The sequence below is a fragment of the Toxoplasma gondii genome, chromosome VIII (assembly GCF_000006565.2).
Source record: "Toxoplasma gondii ME49 chromosome VIII, whole genome shotgun sequence".
Lineage (NCBI taxonomy): Eukaryota > Apicomplexa > Conoidasida > Eucoccidiorida > Sarcocystidae > Toxoplasma > Toxoplasma gondii.
Genome location: NC_031476.1, coordinates 3,452,645 through 3,470,308, shown reverse-complemented (window position 1 = coordinate 3,470,308; position 17,664 = coordinate 3,452,645). Strand labels below are relative to the sequence as shown.

General features: G+C 49.4%; 1 protein-coding gene across 1 annotated transcript; it reads left to right on the top strand.

Moving 5' to 3' along the window:
- Nucleotides 1-256: 256 nt before the first annotated feature.
- On the top strand, nt 257-16,727 carry TGME49_243482 (dynein heavy chain, putative; the record flags this gene model as incomplete). The annotated part of the gene is made up of 15 exons (XM_018780676.1): nt 257-1,990; nt 2,365-3,324; nt 3,880-4,647; nt 5,139-5,471; nt 6,273-6,716; nt 7,750-8,001; nt 8,546-9,269; nt 10,203-10,384; nt 10,741-10,827; nt 11,274-11,530; nt 12,183-12,345; nt 12,828-13,133; nt 13,866-14,288; nt 15,319-15,472; nt 16,209-16,727. 15 exons carry the CDS (start codon nt 257-259, stop codon nt 16,319-16,321), a joined length of 6,900 nt encoding a protein of 2,299 aa, XP_018636727.1. The 3' UTR covers nt 16,322-16,727.
- Nucleotides 16,728-17,664: the final 937 nt, after the last annotated feature.

Genomic DNA, 17,664 nt, shown 5'->3' with positions numbered 1-17,664 from the left:
TACACCTTTCCATCACGCATACACTGACTTCACACCCGAGATATCTGCATGAGTCTTCTTGCAGTTCGTTTCGTTATGTATCGAGTTCAACGCCTGTAGTATACTCTCAATGTCCTGGAGACATGAAATCCAACGCGGTCAGCTGTCTCGGTGTCCACCGTTTCCCTGAGCTGTTTGGCCGCTTTCTTTGTTTTGATGGCTCTGACCAGACCTCGCCTTTTGTCTCTTTTCTCCCCGTGTGTGTGCGCAGATTTCCATGAGCGACAAAGACCGCATCTACATGCGCGACAACCTCTTTTTCTTCGCGATTATTTGGTCATTCGGCGCATGCATCGATGCAGCGAGTCGGGCTCTGTTTGACAGATTTTTCCGTCGGTGGCTTGCCGGCACGCCACAGCTTCTGTCGGACTTCAATATGGTCAACAAAGGCGACCTGTACCAGCCGCGGCCTCTGCGACACGGGCTCCCGGACTCCGGGTCTATTTTCGATTTCTTTTTCGACAAGAAGACTTTGAAGTGGTCGACCTTCAGTCTCCTCGTGCCTTCGCTGTCTGCGATTCCAGAAGATGCCAAGACACATACCCTGGTGGTTCCCACTCCCGACACGGTCCGCAACAAGCTGTTTCTCGAGTTCTACGCTCTGCGTGGAGTCCACACGCTTCTGGTCGGAGTCACAGGGACGGGGAAGACCACGTGTATCTCGTCTTTGTTGAAGGACGCCTCGACGTTCGACCGCGATACGTACACCTATATTTCTCTGTGCTTTTCCGCGAAAACGACCGCAAACGAGGTCCAGGATGTGATCGATAGTCGCGTCGACCGCAGTCGGACGAAGGGAGTGTTTGCGCCATCCCTAGGGCGCAAATGCTTGGTTTTTCTGGATGACCTGAATCTGCCTGCGAAGGAGGTTTACGGCGCGCAGCCCGTCATCGAGTTGCTCCGGCAGTGGCACAGCATGGGTGGATGGTACGACCGGAAGTCGTGGGAATTCCGTCAAATCGAGAAGATCCAGTTTCTCGCGGCCATGGGAGTCCCCGGGGGGAGTCGTCAGCACTTGCCGCCGCGTTACCTTCGGTATTTCAATCTGCTATATTTGCCGGCGTTCGCGCATGCATCTTTGGTCATGATTTTCGACACGGTTCTCTCGTGGAAGTACCGTTGTTTTCCAGCTGAAATCCAGACCCAAGCTAGGAAACTTATCGAGGCGACAGTGGAGGTGTACACGGGAATTTGCCAGGCCTTGCCGCCGACGCCGTCTCGCTCCCACTACACGTTCAACTTGCGAGACGTGTCGCGCGTAGTCGAGGGTTTGTGTTTCTGCACAAAGGACGCGTTCCGCTCTTCAGATGACTTGTACCGCTGCTGGATCCACGAGGTTCAGCGGGTGTTCTGTGACCGGCTCGTGTGCCGCGAGGACAAATCCAAAGTTTTTTCTCTCCTCGCTGGGGTGCTCGAATCCCGCTGCAGACGAAGGTACTGCGACCTCGTCCCGGCGGGCTCTTCGCCCATTCTGTTTTGCGACTTTGTCCACCCGAAACGGCCCTACTACCAGCAAGTGACTCTGGAGGAGCTGCGCGACGTGGCACAGAGGACCTTGTCCGAGTACAATGCACTGTATCTGAAGTCGCCGATGAACCTCGTCTTCTTCACACAGGCTCTGAAGCACCTCACACGCGTCGTCCGCATTCTGCAGCAGCCCAAGGGCAACGGGCTTCTAGTCGGGTTTGGCGGATCCGGTCGGAAGAGCCTCACGCGTCTCGCGACTTTCCTTGTAGGCTTCGAAATTGCAACGGTGGACGTCACGCGGTCCTACGGAGTTTCAGACTGGCGAGAAGATGTCAAGGCCATTTTAGTCAAAGCTGGCGGCCACCGGAGACACCTTACGTTCCTTCTCTCCGATTCGCAACTCACCAACGACGCCTTCCTCGACGATGTCGCCAACCTACTCAACACTGGAGAGATCCCGAACATCTTCTCCACCGAAGACAAAGTAGGGGGAGAAATGAATCAGCTGAGAGTTAGGGAAGAGAGCCATCTCTTGCGGTGGAGTCGTGAAGAAACAAGAGAGGAAATACAGGGAGATATGTATACACGGATAGACAGATGGATAGATAGACGCAAATAGAGAAGGATAGATGGATGGATGGTTGGAAAGACCCTCAGATAGACTGACAGATAGACTTGCAGATAGAGAGGCAGAGAGAGAAATGCGTGTAGACATCAGTGTAGTCGCACGCACTAGATCCCTATATTTGTTACTAACGATAGATACACAATGACATACATATATGCGTTGTGGGCACGTACATGCAACGGACTTGATATGTTGCTTCTGTTTCTCGACCTGCGTCTGTTTTTGAGTAGATTGGGATTCTTGACCTGCTGAGTCACGGCTCTGTGAGTTCCTCTTCTTCATCCTCTTCCCTCTCCTCTTCCGCGTCGACGGCAGCCGCCTCTGCGCCTCCGTCGGAGAGCTCGAATCCGGGAGACTTATTCGAACTCTTCGTGGAAAATTGTCGGCAGTATCTCCACATGATGCTTTTTTTTTCGCCCAGCGGAGAAACCCTGCGGCACACAATTCGCCTTTTCCCAGCCTTAGTGAACTGCTGCGCAATCGATTGGTTCTCGCAGTGGCGCGAGCCGTCCTTGGAAGCTGTCGCCCGAGAGGAGCTTTGTGCCCTTCGTTTGGGGAGTCTTTTGACGACCCGGCAGAAGCCACATGGAGCCAGAGATTCGAGCGCCGACCGCGGCGAAAGGCAAGCAGCCACCGTCCCCAGAGATCCACCCGAAGAACAGGAAAGCGTGGGCAAAGGAGCAGGGGCAGACGCATGTCAGAGCGACGGCGCGATGACCGAGAGGTCGGACGACCAAGAACCAGCAGCGAGAGGGGCTGAGGCAGGTGACGCTGCGAGCGAATTGGGGAGCAGGCATGCAGGAGCCAAGACACTTAGCGACGACGATGTGATCTTTCCCGACAGTGCCTCACACCTGTCTTCCATTTTCGCGTCTATGCAACTTGACGTTGACGAGGTCACCGTTCAGTACCGACAAGAACTCCGACGTCACTACTACATCACCCCACGCTCCTACATTGAGTTCCTTAAGTTGTTTTCTCACCTCAGTGTAGCAAAACGGGAGGAACTGAATCGGCAAGTCGACCAGTACCGCGTAGGCCTCGAGAAAATACACTCGACGTCCACGCAAGTAGGCAAGATTCAGGAAGAACTGGAAACCCTCAAGCCCCAGCTCATCAAAGCCTCACAGGACATGGTGGATCTCATGGTCGACATCAGCAAAATGCAAGAAAGCGCTGCCCGGACAAAGGTAGTGAACGCGAGACAAAACACGCAGCCGCAACGAAGGACGCAAAAAGATAACTGTACAGGAAGTTATGGGTTTGGGATCATGAGCGTGCTTCAGTCACTATCTGAGTGCTTGTACGATAATTAATCAATGCGTAGAAATGAAGAAGAAACGGCAGGAGAAAGGTCAACGAAGAGAACGGACACTGGATAATGTGCTCACGCACGATAGGCGTTTGGAAAAAGGTGGAGCTTCGAGAAGAGTCGTCTCATAGAAGCAAAACAAGGAACCACTTCCATGTCTCTCGCCCTTTCCACATGCCGAGCCTCCAATAGTTCTTTCTCTCGTTGTTTAGTGGTTTCTTTTTCTCGGTTCCTCGCTTGTTCTTAACGGCGACATGTCGGAACACGACAGCTGTCATAAATGCTGCACTCCTCCATCTCACTTCTAAGCTTCCCTCTACTGACCGCATTTCAAGTCATGAATTGTTGTCGAAGAGAACTCTGGTACTCAAAAGCGTGAATCTGGATCCCTAATTGTTTCCCTGTACCCTTTTCGTTTCCGTGCGTGGCGTAGGCCACAGTTGAAGTCGAAGAGGCACAGTGCAAGAGTCAGGCCGATGCAGCAGCGGAAGTCAGAGAGCAGTGCAAGGCAGAGCTGGACACGGCCCTGCCTGCTCTGACTGCTGCGGTCGAAGCTCTCAAGAAACTGTCGAAATCAGACATAACGGAGCTGAATTCGATGAAGAGTCCGCCTGCGGGCGTCATCAAAGTCGTCGAGGCCCTGTGCAAGATGTTCAGCATCAAGCCCGCGAAGGTGAAGAGTGCCGACAGCATGCGCAAGGCAGACGACTATTGGACCGCCTCAAAGAAACACTTGCTAAGCGACACGAAGTTTCTTCAGCGCCTATTCACCTATGACAAAGATCACATCCCCGTGGAAGTCATGAGCGACATTTTGCCTTACCAAACGGACCCAGATTTTGACCCAGAAGTCATCAAAAAGGCGTCGGTGGCTGCGACCAGCCTCTGCAAGTGGGTTCGCGCCATCATCGTCTACGACCAGGTTGCGAAAGTCGTGGAGCCGAAACAGAAAAACCTAGAAAAAGCTGAGGCCGAGTTGGCCGTCGCTGCGGAGAAACTCGACGAGAAGAAACGCGAGTTAACCGCTGTCGAGGAGCTGCTCGAGCGTTTGCTCGCCGAGCACAAAGCAGCTGAACACAAAAAGGAAGAACTGAAAAAGCAGTTCGACGAATGCTCCCTCAGACTCCAAGTCGCCGAGCGACTCATCAACGACTTGGCTGGGGAAAACACCCGATGGAAAGCATCTTTCCACGAGCTCAAAGTCAGGGAGAAACACAGCCTGAGACAGACGAGCGGAGAAAGGGTGTCCAGACTGTATTCGAAGCGTCACTTGTGTTCAGTAGTACACATCTATACACTTTGGTGTCACTTGGGGTTCACATATGCAGATACATAAACACGACTTAAACTCATCGACATGCATGCATATATATATATATATATATATATGGGAAGCATGGAGACGTTTTTCTGACAAAGGTGAATTGGAGCTGACAGTTCCGTGAGATTTCTTCACATGCCAACGGGTACGCTGTCTCAAGGCTCTTGGAGCAGTCTTAGGAATTATATGTGGATTTGCCTTCTATAGTAAAGAACAGTTTGGAGAAACTCTAAACCTATTCCATGTGAAGACAGGTTCTTCACCATATTTAAGTGTGTAGTTTGTTGTATTCCTGGCTAGTACTATGTTGATCTCCTTACCTATGCATGTATTAGGTTTCACCGCGTTTCTTGTTGTTCTGGCTCCTTCAGCTCCGCATTCAGACGCTTCTCGGCGAGTTGCTGGTGACTTCTGCGGTCATTGCTTACTCGGGCGTTTTCCCTGCGGCGTATCGCCAGCGGTGCCTGCAGAGGTGGCGAGGAACTCTGGCGAGATACGGTGTAGAGCTGAGCGCCCATTTCGACATCCAGAAAGCTGTGGGTGACTCTCTGCAGATTCAGACGTGGATTGTGAACATGCTCCCCAACGATCCTCTCTCTATTGAGAACGCCATCATTCTCTCCCTCTCCGCGCGCTGGCCGCTGCTGATTGATCCGCAAAATCAGGCAACCCGGTGGCTCAAGAAAACGTATCCGGATATGATTGTAAGGAACCGCGTCTCTCTTTGTGCAGAAGGATCGGTACCAGGCCAAAACCTCGAGCAATTCCAAACACGCCGCGCGTAGCAAGGGACATCCCGTTCCTAAACAGTCAGGTGCCCGGCCAACACGAATCCTATCCGTTGTCTCCGTACAGAACACCAGAGGGAGGGAGTGTACCAAAGTGAATATCACGATACTTTCCCTTTGTACAGCTCGTAGGTGCATGATGACTTGTCGGTTTTCTCGAGCATACTCTGAATACCAGTCGAACTCGGAGTGTCTGCTCCCCTTACAACGGTAGCTTATAGAAATGCAGGAAACCCATTTCATAACGTGCGTCACAGGCAGTCTGGCTTCAGTTGTTTTCTGATTACTTCTGCATCACATAATCGTGAATTCTGACTCTGATTTGTGGGAGCAAGGCCTCAAAAGTCCACTTTGCAATGTGAACCACAGGGTCTAGCTTCAGCTGTTCTCTGCTTGCGAGTACTCCATGCCGTGAGTATGTAGTCCAAAAGGAACAGGAAAGGTTAACTGATTATTGAACTAAGAGGGATACCCGAGAGGGAAGAAAATGCCGAAAAGATCGAAAAAGCGTCCCTTCCGTCCTGTGGGTGCGAATGCTCGCATACACATCTTGGTATTCCAAATAGAGCCGAATGAGGAGACGGTACCGCATCTCCAAGCCAGGAAAAGTGGCAGAGAACAGCGAATCTCATGAGAGGGCAACATAAGTCGCATTAACATGAAGACAAGCAGACAGAAGCTTCCAGCGTCCTCATTCTCTGTTCTGCCTTTCCCCAGGTTCTTCGAGCTTCCGGAGATGCCTACTTCCGATCTCTCCAGCTCGCAGTACAGATGGGGTCTCGTGTCCTGATTGAGCACTGCAGTGAAGCACTGGATCCGTCCCTAGACAGTCTACTTTCACGCGCCGTTTTCAAGGCTGGAAACATTGATATGATTCGTCTCAGAGACACAACTGTTGAGTACGCGAAGACGTTTCACCTCTCTCTTTCCACTCTTCTTGGAAATCCCCACTTTTCTCCAGAGCACTGTGCGCAGCTTACCATGCTAAATTTTTCTGTCACTCCTGAAGGCCTTGAAGATCAGCTTCTGGGGGCGCTCGTCGCACTCGAACAACCTGCCATAGAGGCGAAGAGGCAGGCGCTAATCGTTGAGAGCTCCATGAGTAAAAAGCAGCTGCAGGATCTAGAAAAAAAGATCCTCCACCTGTTGTCCAATGCGAAGGTATGTAAGCGGACATGAACGCCCCCGGCATTTGTCGAGTGAGCAGCAGCCCCAGTGTCGTCTTAGTTGCACAGATAGTCACAAGTTTTTTTGTACGGTTTGAACCGAGTCTCCTAGTCGCTGTTACAGCGTCCTTCGTTTTCAGCATGTACTGTTACACTCAAGAGCCTACCGTTAAATTGAGACACCTCTCTACATTACACAAGCGTGCACCCAACACAAAAGGCAATCCTCCCATGCAGCTCTCCAAGTCCCTAGCCTGCTGCTGGTTCTGTCAACAAGATAGATAAGAACAGATAGTCGGGATCTCGGGGGAAATGCTTTCTCTGCGAGTAGAGAGTGAGAGAGGCAAAGAGAAAAGCTGTCCTGGTTGAGAGCTCGAATCAACGCGACAGCAGCCTCCACCAGGACCTGAGCTGCAACTGCTGTCGGCTACCACGCTCAAAAGGAGGCATGGCTGACGACAAAGAGAATAACGGCTAGACGCAAGGGGAAGCACCGAAGACAAAAGTCGTAGAACACGGAAGGAGGCACGCACGTATTCCCGAAATGTCACCTGGTGTACCGTTCTGTATCTGCTGACCGTTGCTAATCTTGGTGACCCAACTTTTTTTAGCTCTCTCGCTTTAGACTTCCCACTCCTGTTTTCAGTTCCCCCAGAGGTTTATCGACAGAATTGTTACCACGTAGAATAGTGCTGCATCGAAGCAAAGGCTCTCTAAGTAGTTCGGGGATACGAAAATGCTCATAAAATAATTTGCAGTTATGAGTGACAGTCGTGATCTAACACAGTTTCTAGAAAAACTGGTTTTAACCTTTCGCCCTTGCATCCTCCATGTCTTCCCTTTTTCGCTGTTCGAGCACTCTTCCTTGAACCAATTCCGTCGAATTCACCGAGAGTTAATGTAGACAGTTCTGGACCGCAACTCCTTCGTACAGAGGCAGTATCGAGAAACCCTGTTTCCCGTTTTCTCTGCCTCGATGCATGTTTCGCTTGCCCTCTGCGTTTGTCTCTCGCTGTCTCCCGTTCTAGGGTGATATTCTGGACGACCGCGAACTGATTGGAACTCTGAGCAGCTCGAAAGCAGCTTCCCAAGCTATCGAAGATCGAGTGGAGGAATACAAAAAAACAGCAGAAATCGTCGATTCGACGCGCGCCATCTACCGCCCCGTTGCGTATCGAACAGCTGGTCTCTTCTTTGCCGTTGCCGACTTGGCTACGATCGACAGAATGTACCACTTCAGCGTTGAATGGTTTCTCGCCATCTTCGTCAACGCTATCGAGGTCGGCACACAAAACGGATGCGAAAGGAAAGTCGACAATCTTGTACACACAAAAAAATATGCATATGCATACAGATATATACAAATATACGTATAATGTATATATATATATATATATATATATATATATATATATCGTCACTGTACATGTACGCGGACGCTAATACGTCTGTAATATATGTAAGCATTAAACATTTCCTTCACCAAGAGCTGCAAACATGCGCTCATAAATATATATATATATATATATACATCTGTATTTGCGAATATTTGCAGTATGCGCGTGTGCCGGACGCCACCCCTTGAATCTGTTTTTACTCTTCTAAATTAGTCCACACACATGTGGATGTTGTCGACAGTCCCTTGTGTGAACACCGCGCGTGGTCTCCAAAGCTCCACCTCGACGTCACGGGAAGTAGCCGAACGTTTCATGGTGTTGAAAGGAGCATATTTCAGACGAATCGAGACTCCGTGTCCCTGCCGTCTTTTCCGGTGTTGCGGGATCTCTGTCTCCATCATTCTATCTTTCTTTTTTACCTGCTCAGGCTGCTCGAGACGCGCACGACGACCTTGACGACATTCAGATGCATCTGGAAGAGATCGACCGTCAGTTTCTGTCGATGCTCTACGAGAATGTGTGTCGGTCTCTGTTTGAGAAAGACAAGCTTTTGTTTTCCCTGCTCCTGGCACTGACGTCCTTGCGTGTGGACAACGAACTGGAAACCGACCAACTGAAGCTCCTGCTGATGGGGGGTGTAACGGGACGCGAAATTTCTTATTCGAAACCAGCAAGAGCTGAAGACTGGCTGCCCGACCTCGCGTGGACTCGGCTGGTCGAGCTCGCAGAAAATGCCAAGGAAGGCGCGCTCCTTTCCAACTTTTTGGGCCTCTTTCAAGAAACTGTTGACGACTGGAGAGACGTGTTCGAGAGTGAAGAGCCCCTAGACAGCCCGTGGCCCCATGACCTAGATCAACGTGCCACCGAGCTGGAAAAGTGCTTGCTGATTCAGGCTTTGCGTCCAGACTGCCTGCTGAAGGCGATGCGAAATTTAGTGGAAGACACACTTGGCGCGTTCTTCCTTGAGCCTCCCGCATTCGACCTCGCGCTGTCGTACAAACTATCCACTCCGACCCGGCCGATCGTCTTTGCTCTGTCGGCCGGGGCCGACCCGATGGAAGCCATTCTGAAACTGGCACAAGCGAACAGAATGGAGAAAAAGCTAGTGGCCATCAGCTTGGGTCAGGGACAAGATCCCAAGGCGGCTGCAGGTAACGCAATAGGCGGCGGGAGGAAAAGAGCGCAGGAAAGAGTCACACCATCCCTCTTACATTCACGTTTGCTTTTAAGCTGTTGTCTTCAACGGGGGGGGGCTCAGTAGAGGAAGAGAAGCCACCCGGTAGTAAGGGATAAGACAGTAGCTAGTATACCACTGACGATGGAGGTTGCTTGTGGAGGAGCACTGCCGCTGCGACAGTGAAAGGCGGTTGAACGCTGTCCATATCAGTCTAAGGAAACTGTGCTCCCATGGGTACGGATCACACTACACGTCACCAGGCATGCAACACCAATCTTCTAACAGCTAAAGCCTCAATCTAGGTCACTGTCAGCCACGAACAAAACAACGCCGCGGTGAAGAAACCGCTGGAGTACTTCTGAGCGCCAAATTGAATAACGACGGAGAACACAACAATGATTCTTGGGAAGGAGTTGAAGTTTGACTTTTGGAACCTTCGTGTCTGAGTTGTGTTTCGGATCGCAGCGCAAACCCATTTCGTCCATACCTTTCCGTCCTACCTTTTGCTCATACTTCCCCATTTCCTCACGCGTTTGGAACATGTCTTTTAACAAACGCTGCGGTGGTGACGTTCGATGAGTTAATCTTTACCCCTGCCGCCTGGATCTCTTACCGAACGAAACACGACTCCTTTCGCCCTTCCATTATTCCTTTTTGTGAGAAACTCGGTCTCTCTTGTATACCTCTGTTCCTTCGTCTACCCGCCCCCCCCCGCACGTTCGTGCAACTATACATGTAATAATATTGTATACCCCTGTACGCATGCGACAGCACCATACATATAAATATAAACGTATATACATATATATATATATATATATATATATATATATGGGCAGTCCGGAAGGGTATGTGTGGATCCCGTACCTACATTTAGGTTGCCTTCCGTTCTTTTTCTGCGTTGCAGCGATTGAAACTGCAGTGAGTACAGGGGCTTGGATTTTGCTGCAGAACTGTCACCTGAGCGCCAGTTTCCTTCCTCAGTTGGAACGCATCGTCGAGGAGTTCCCTCTGAGAGACGTGCATCCAGATTTCCGTCTCCTGCTGACGTCGATGCCGTCGCCTCAGTTTCCTGAATCAGTGCTTTTGGTACGGAGCCAGTGGAGAACGAAATGTGACGTTGGTTTCTCCATTGCCCATCGCTGTACATTTCTCTACGGTCCGTACTCTGGCAGAAAGAAGCAAAGAAAACGGCAACTGAGGGGAGAGAATACGTGTCCCCCGCTAATACCAGAGAACCGTTTTTCACCTCCTTGCCTGACGGGCATGCGGTCGCCCGACTTTCCCGACCGACCGTCCAGCTCGTGAGCGTGAGGCTAGAGTCCCAGCCAGTAGAAGCACGGCGGGTTTCTTTTTCCTCTCGCCGAGAAGGTGTACGTGCGCTTGCGTCTTTCTCAGGTTGAATTTCCCTTGTTCCCGTGGCGTCGCTTCCCTTCCCTGTTCAGAACAGCGTGAAAGTGACGAATGAGCCGCCTCGCGGTCTGCGCCAGAACCTCCTGCGGTCTTACCTTGGCTTCGACGAATCTTTCCTTGTAAGACTTTACACTTTTCGTGTGAAAAAAGTGGTGAGGTCCTTTCGTCCGTGTCTCCCGTCCGATATCCATAACCGCACGCTTCTCCAGCGTACGACTTGGTTATGCGCTCGCGTGAAAGCAAGACTCTTCCACATGTGCTTGCGTCTCCTGCGTGTTTTCAGATAGCTACCACGTACATAGATAAAACCTGGAAGCCGTTCGGAAATCTGGGTGCACCAATGCTTCGCCCCCTTTTTTCCATCCTGCTCCAACGCAAAATCGTCTCCATGTGTGTGCGTGTCACGTTGTGCCTACTTACATGTCGATACGTCTGTCTGGAGCTGCTCACGCATCTATCCGAGTTCTCGACTGGAAATGGTGGTCCGCGTAAATGTGCTTGCTCATCCAGGAAAAGAATACCCGACTGAGCATCTCTGCGCTCTTTGGCTTTTCTGCGGTTTCAGGAGGACCACCCGAAGCCAACCGCGTGGAAAAACATGCTGTTTGCGTTGTGCTTTTTCCACGCGATGCTCCTCGAGAGAAGGAAGTTCGGTCCACTAGGATGGAACGTGCCTTACGAGTTCTCACAAAGCGACATGCAGATATCGATCCAGCAGCTGAGACACTTCGTCGGCGCATTTGACCAGATACCCTGGAAAACTCTCAAGTATCTTGCGGCCGAGACAAACTACGGAGGACGCATCACAGATCCTTGGGATAGGTCAGTCTTCGTGACGCCGCTTCTCTAGAGTCTCGAACACTCGCGAATGAAAGAAGGAAGCAACCTCCCAATATTTACACAGCCACAAGCACCCACGCTGGGGCAAGTTGTTCGGTCCTTCTTGATCTATGTTTTTGAATATTAAAGCACTTTAGGTAATAGTATGGAACGTGTAGTGAACAATAGAAACCGTGATTAAAAAGCCGCTTCTTTATTTGAACTTGTCGAGACGCGCTACGTCATGGCTTTCTTCCCCTGTCGACGTCTGAAAAAAATCACAAACCCAATCAAGTGCACTATTTTAAGCTAATGGATACGCACCAGCACTTCTGCATCTGCGTAGATCTACAAAACAGAGACGTTTGCATTCGTCGGCACTTGAAGCAATCACATGTAGTCGAGCAGATCATTCTGCGGCCACACCGCGCTTCTTCTCGGGGGTGCTCGCATGAATATGCGCCAGTGTGAAGTAAGAGAGAGAGGCAGAAGAGGAGACAGGTAACATTGGAAAAGGAGAAACACAAGGCATGTGCGGCATGCTCTTTCGTGGAAGACAGACGTCCTATGCATTCCGAGAGATGTGCGTAGCACAGTCAACATTTTGCCAGCAGGTTTCCGCATGACTTACTCCTTCTGGTGTCTGTGCATGCAGACGCCTCATCAACTACCTTATTGACGATATCTACTCCCCTGAAATTCTCGAGGAAGGTTTCTGTCTCAGTGCGTCGGAGGGAATTGAAGTTCCTCCTGCGACATTTACACTTGAAGAGTATCTAGACTTCATACGCGAAATGCCAACAGAGGAAAGCCCTGAGGTAAGCAGGGCGAAACCCAACGGTTCAACAAGAAAACACGCACATATCATTATACATCAGTGTAAGGTATTTGAACAGACAGGTAGATATGCTCTGCCGCTCATTATGTCTCCTTTAGGGATATCCATGTTCAACACTATAGGTCTTGGTGCATGCGGTTGTTTACCGCGGCAGCCAGCGAAACTTCCTTTCGAGACCACAACACATTTCTGTCGATACAGCTATTTTGTTGCTTTTACACGTATATGCGCTGACCTGTAGATGTAGCGATATATATATATATATATATATATACGTCCGAATATGCATTTATTCTGATAAACATATCAACGAGCATATGCATCTGAAATACAAATGCACGTATTATATGAGCAACATATATAAATAGTATATATATGTGTGTAATATGTATAATACATGCAAATTAAACACATACAACTGTGTGTGACAACTCCGCGTGCTTTTCGTACGTGTTGATTCAGGTTTACACACTTCATCCAAATGCAAATATGTCGGTGGCGATATCGGAGGCGAGTTCCATTCTTGACGCAGTTCTTTCTCTCCAGCCGCGCACTTCGTCTGGAAATGCATCTGGGAGCTCTTCTACACCTGCCTCTGCAGTGGCACAGAAACTTCAGGACCAACTGCCCGAGCTCTTTGACATTGCCGCAGTTGAGCAGAAATACCCAGTTCGATACGAGGAGATTCTAAACACAGTTCTTGTCCAGGAGCTGAGTCGATATAACCGATTGCTAAAAGTCATAAAGGCACAGCTCAAGGCGCTGCAGGTAACAAGCAAAGTTAACAAGCAAACTGGACACGAGCACCCCCAGAAAAATCTTACAAATCATTTGGTCTCAGGTGCACCATGCGAAGTGCGCATACGAAAACACTGTCAGTCTTTGTACCGCTCCAAATATATGTATATATATATATATATATATATGTATATATGTACCAGCATTCCGTCTATAAGCGTTAATGATTACAGTTGAGGAGATGGACAGCTGCTTTGATAGCCAGACTGGCGCGGTGCTTCTCATGCCTTCCCTGGTGAGTAAGCAGGCGGTTACATGGCGAAATGAGTATCTGTAAGTGAGCCATGTAGTTTCTGAATGCTTCTCAAGAGAAACTAATGATGCATATAACACAGTCCGTTTCGTGTTGGAGGATTACCGAGGGCTTCAGAAAATAGATGTACATATATCTAGACATGCGAGTGATGGATCTATCCGAATGGTAAACATATATACTTGACGTTCTCATGTGTTTGCATTGGTATAGTGGTGTCTCTTTCCAAATGGTCCGCGAGACCTTAGGTATGAGATGCAGACAACCGAGGTGTGAAGGAACGTTTTTACGGATGAGGTATGTTTTCTGTTTCGCGGATCGTTTGTACCTTGGCCCTCTCTACTTATAACCTATGTGGGTACATCTGTGGCGAACATCGTACTGGCGTTCTCTCCAGAAATTCACCTCTTCTTTCCAGAACGTTTGTTGTGTGTTTTTCTCCGCCCCAGGACGCAGAAAACGGCCTCGTTCTCCTAACTCCAGAGCTGGAAGAGCTGGGGAATAACCTGTCTGATAATCGCGTGCCAAGAGAGTTTTTGCGTTTTGCTTATCCGTCGATGAAGCCTCTGAGTTCGTGGATAAAAGACTTGATTCAGCGGTTGCAGTTCTTCAGCCGATGGGTCGACGAAGGACCTCCCGCGGCTTTCTGGCTCCCGGGGTTCTTCTTTACGCAGTCATTTTTAACAGCTGTCCTCCAGAGTTTCTCAAGACTCGCGCAAGTGCCGATAGACGAAATTTCTCTCGATTTCGAGGTTCTCCAGTCCTCGACCAAGTCTGAAACGGACGCTAAAGCTGCCCTGTCTCCGCCGTCTGTCGGATGTCACGTCTATGGATTGTATTTAGAAGGAGCACGGTGGGATGACGACGAAACGGTAAGGCGAACAATGCGGAGTGCACAGTTTCGTTCAGTTTCTTCACTCTGTCCACTGACTTCCTCGGATCCCACGGGGAGAAATGCGTTTGTGGGGTGCTAAAGGCATTGCACATGGCATTTTTCGACATCGAGTTGCTCTCGGCAGATCTCTCATCCGATATGTACGACGCTGGGGACAAATTCCTTTTTGAGGTGAAAAACGTCCTAAACGGCTGTGTTGCGGCCCTCTGACTACATGTTGAACGCTCAAAAATGCATCAGATGTTTCTGAAAGTATAGCTAGGCGCTGGGGTGATAATAATTATTTGGAGCACACCAACCACCGTATGTAGTCACGATGTCTGGTAGGAACGTTGAGCATCGTCGAAACAACGAGCTGAAATGGGTCACGGAAGACGAAAGCACGGTAGTGTGCATCAGTGTTATATTGCTATATCGGACTCTATTGGTTCAAATTTTCCAAAAGAATTATCTTCACGTTGCAAAATAGAGCGTGGATCTCGGGTGTGGAATGCGTTCCAACGGTGCAAGGAGAGCTGCGGGAGCCATAAAAAAATACAGTCTTTCCGTTTTTCTCTAATCAGTGGCCATCACAGTCGAAAGCGACGCACTCCAACAGATGTTTTTCTGTCATGTTCTTTTATATCTTTCTTGGAGGACCCGCATGGACCATTGGTTTAGATCATGAAGGGGTTTGTTTTTCCCCGGCCCATGTTCTGTGTCTTCAAACGTTTATCACTGCGTCCTCTCATTCTCTTTAAAGCGTTTTTGTTTTCCATGGACGGCGTTACGCATTCTCTTACCTTCATTCTCATAGCCTGTAACAAGTTGAAAGCGCATCCAGTGGAAAGGTTAGACGGAATGCAGCTTCATTGCCTACGTGGCTATGTTCATCAAGTTAGTTCCACCGTTACGGTTATTTCATTATGCTGATGCCATGAATACCAGCAGCCCACCAGTTTGGGATAGAGTGGCCCTTGACATCGCATGTCTTCTCCTTGGTGTCGCTTTCGCCTGCTCGCACTCAGGTGGTAGCTGAAGCTCATCCAGGTGTTCTTTTCCACGAAATGCCCATGATTTGGATTGAGCCCTGCGAGTCATCGCGACCAAGAAAGTCTCGAGACGTCTATGAATGCCCCGTCTATAAGACGGCTGCGCGTGCAGGAACGCTGTCAACGACGGGTGCGGCACAAGACAAGAAAATGGTTCTCTTATTTCTAAGATACATGCAGTCAACTAGCTACTTGTCGAGTCATGGGTTTGGTTGACAAAGTAACATTCGAGTATTCATCAAAGCCCGAATATCACAGAGGAATCCTGGCGATGTTCCAGTCCCGATACGAGAATCATTCGTTTATCGAGAGGAAACAACTATTTAGATAAAATGCCGCGGATGAATCACTCAGGAGCCTCGAGACCTAGAGCCTTTTCAAGCTCGTACTTTGTGGAGGGAACCACATCCAACTCAGGCCACATCAAAAGGTGTATCACGGCGGAGAATACACGGTAACACAACCCGATTCCCTTAGCCATGGAATAGATACGTCTACAGAGAGAAAGACGGTTAGAGGGAAAGTGACATCGAGACAGTTCTGAGCATACACCAAGGACGTGTATTCGCCTGTTGTCTAAATACACAATCACGTACCAGCAATCTTAAGACACTTGTGCAGTTCCACAGGATTACTGATGCGTACAATCACACATTTGTGTACTGTCCTTTGGGGACTGTCGATTGTCGTTCAAAGTGGTGTACTGGTCCTAGCCGGATTTCCATCTTTTTCTGTCGCTGTCCATAAAGTCATCGAAGATGGAGGGACATCTAGGCTGTACACGAATGTGAAAAGGCATGCAAAGAAAATTAGTGTCTTTGTGTGAAGCCAGTTTCGCACTTTCAGTTCTTTTGTGTGTTGTTCAGGGCTCTCGACAAACTACGTGCTAACTGTTCGACTTCCTATAGATCCTCATCAAAGTTCCGCGGCTTACTGGGCAAAGAGGGGAGTCGCCCTTCTCCTCCAACTCAGCACATAAACTCAATAAATATGTGCATAAACTCCCCTGAACATGCTTATGAAGAATCCGTGGTCTCAAGAGACGATTACTCCCAACACGATTGTGACCATATATATATATATATATATATATCCTTCAATTGAACTATGATGTTTTGTTTTCGTGCTTGTCGATATCTGGAAAGAATTCTCTCCAAGGCAGAACGCGCTGTATACGTTTCATGCGGACTGGTCAACGTTGTCATCGCTTCTGCGAGGTGCGTGTCTCCTCTAGCGTTCCAGGGATATCCCTCCTCACAAACGTCTGTCGATGCTCAAAGTGCTATTGGGGGTTTTCTTTTCCTACTGCTCGAAATAGAGAAAAACCTCGGTGGTCACCTCTCGTCCTGTACCATGTGTCTGCCTGCCCTTTTTCTTGAAGCTGGGGCTCTGCCATGAAGCTGAGTTCTTCGAATTGGAGGACTCGTGCACCTGCTCTCGCTGTCCAGCTTCCATCTTTGTAATTGCTGCCTCCCTCCTGTCTCTTTTTTTTACTGACGCATTCGTTGGCTTTGCCCCGGGATTTTCCTCGGGCGCATCTCAGCACTTTGGCTACTGATCATTCTTTCTCGCTGGCGAGGTGACAACCCGTCAAGCGTTTTCGTATCGCCTGGTAACTCAGGTTTCATGAATCACGAAGTCACGATTCTTCAGTGCTTCAAATGGTGCCCGTCTTTATTTCAGCGTTCGATGTTTCAGCTAGCCACAGATCCCGGCGTGTGTTTCACACAGAGACGGGGAAGTCGAAGGCAAATAAACCGAGCAACGTGCAACTGCATGCATGTGTATAATTGTGTGGTCCTACTCGATTTGGTACATCGCAGCCGAGTTGGTTTCCGTTTGTATTTTCATGTAGTTGGTTCGGAAGAGGTAAAGCATGCATAGTCTCTTTGTGGATGTCCTTGAAGACGGACGAGAAGCATGTTATGAAGTGTTTTTTCATCGACGAAAATTCGGTGCAAAGGAACAAAGGGGCTCCCTGAGTACTTTGTTGATAACAGAGGCACCAGTTAGAGGTAGCACTGCCGTCAAATACTATTGCTTCTGACAACAACAACGAAGAAAGAACACAACGCCCCTGCCCGTGTTGCTGTTGCCGAGACAAACCACGAGTGAGCCAGGGGAAATCTTTGTTAAGTGGGGTGGGTCTCCTCGGCGTTTACGCCTACATCCCCTCCGTTTCATTGCAATTTCTACCCCCATGCACAAAGTGTCAAAAACCCGCCACGGTTTGTTCGCCTGATCAGAAGCCAGGAAGTCGCTTTTGAGAGAGAGGGCGCTGCTGGAGAACGAGATACACTCTCCTCTAGGGATTCTTCATTT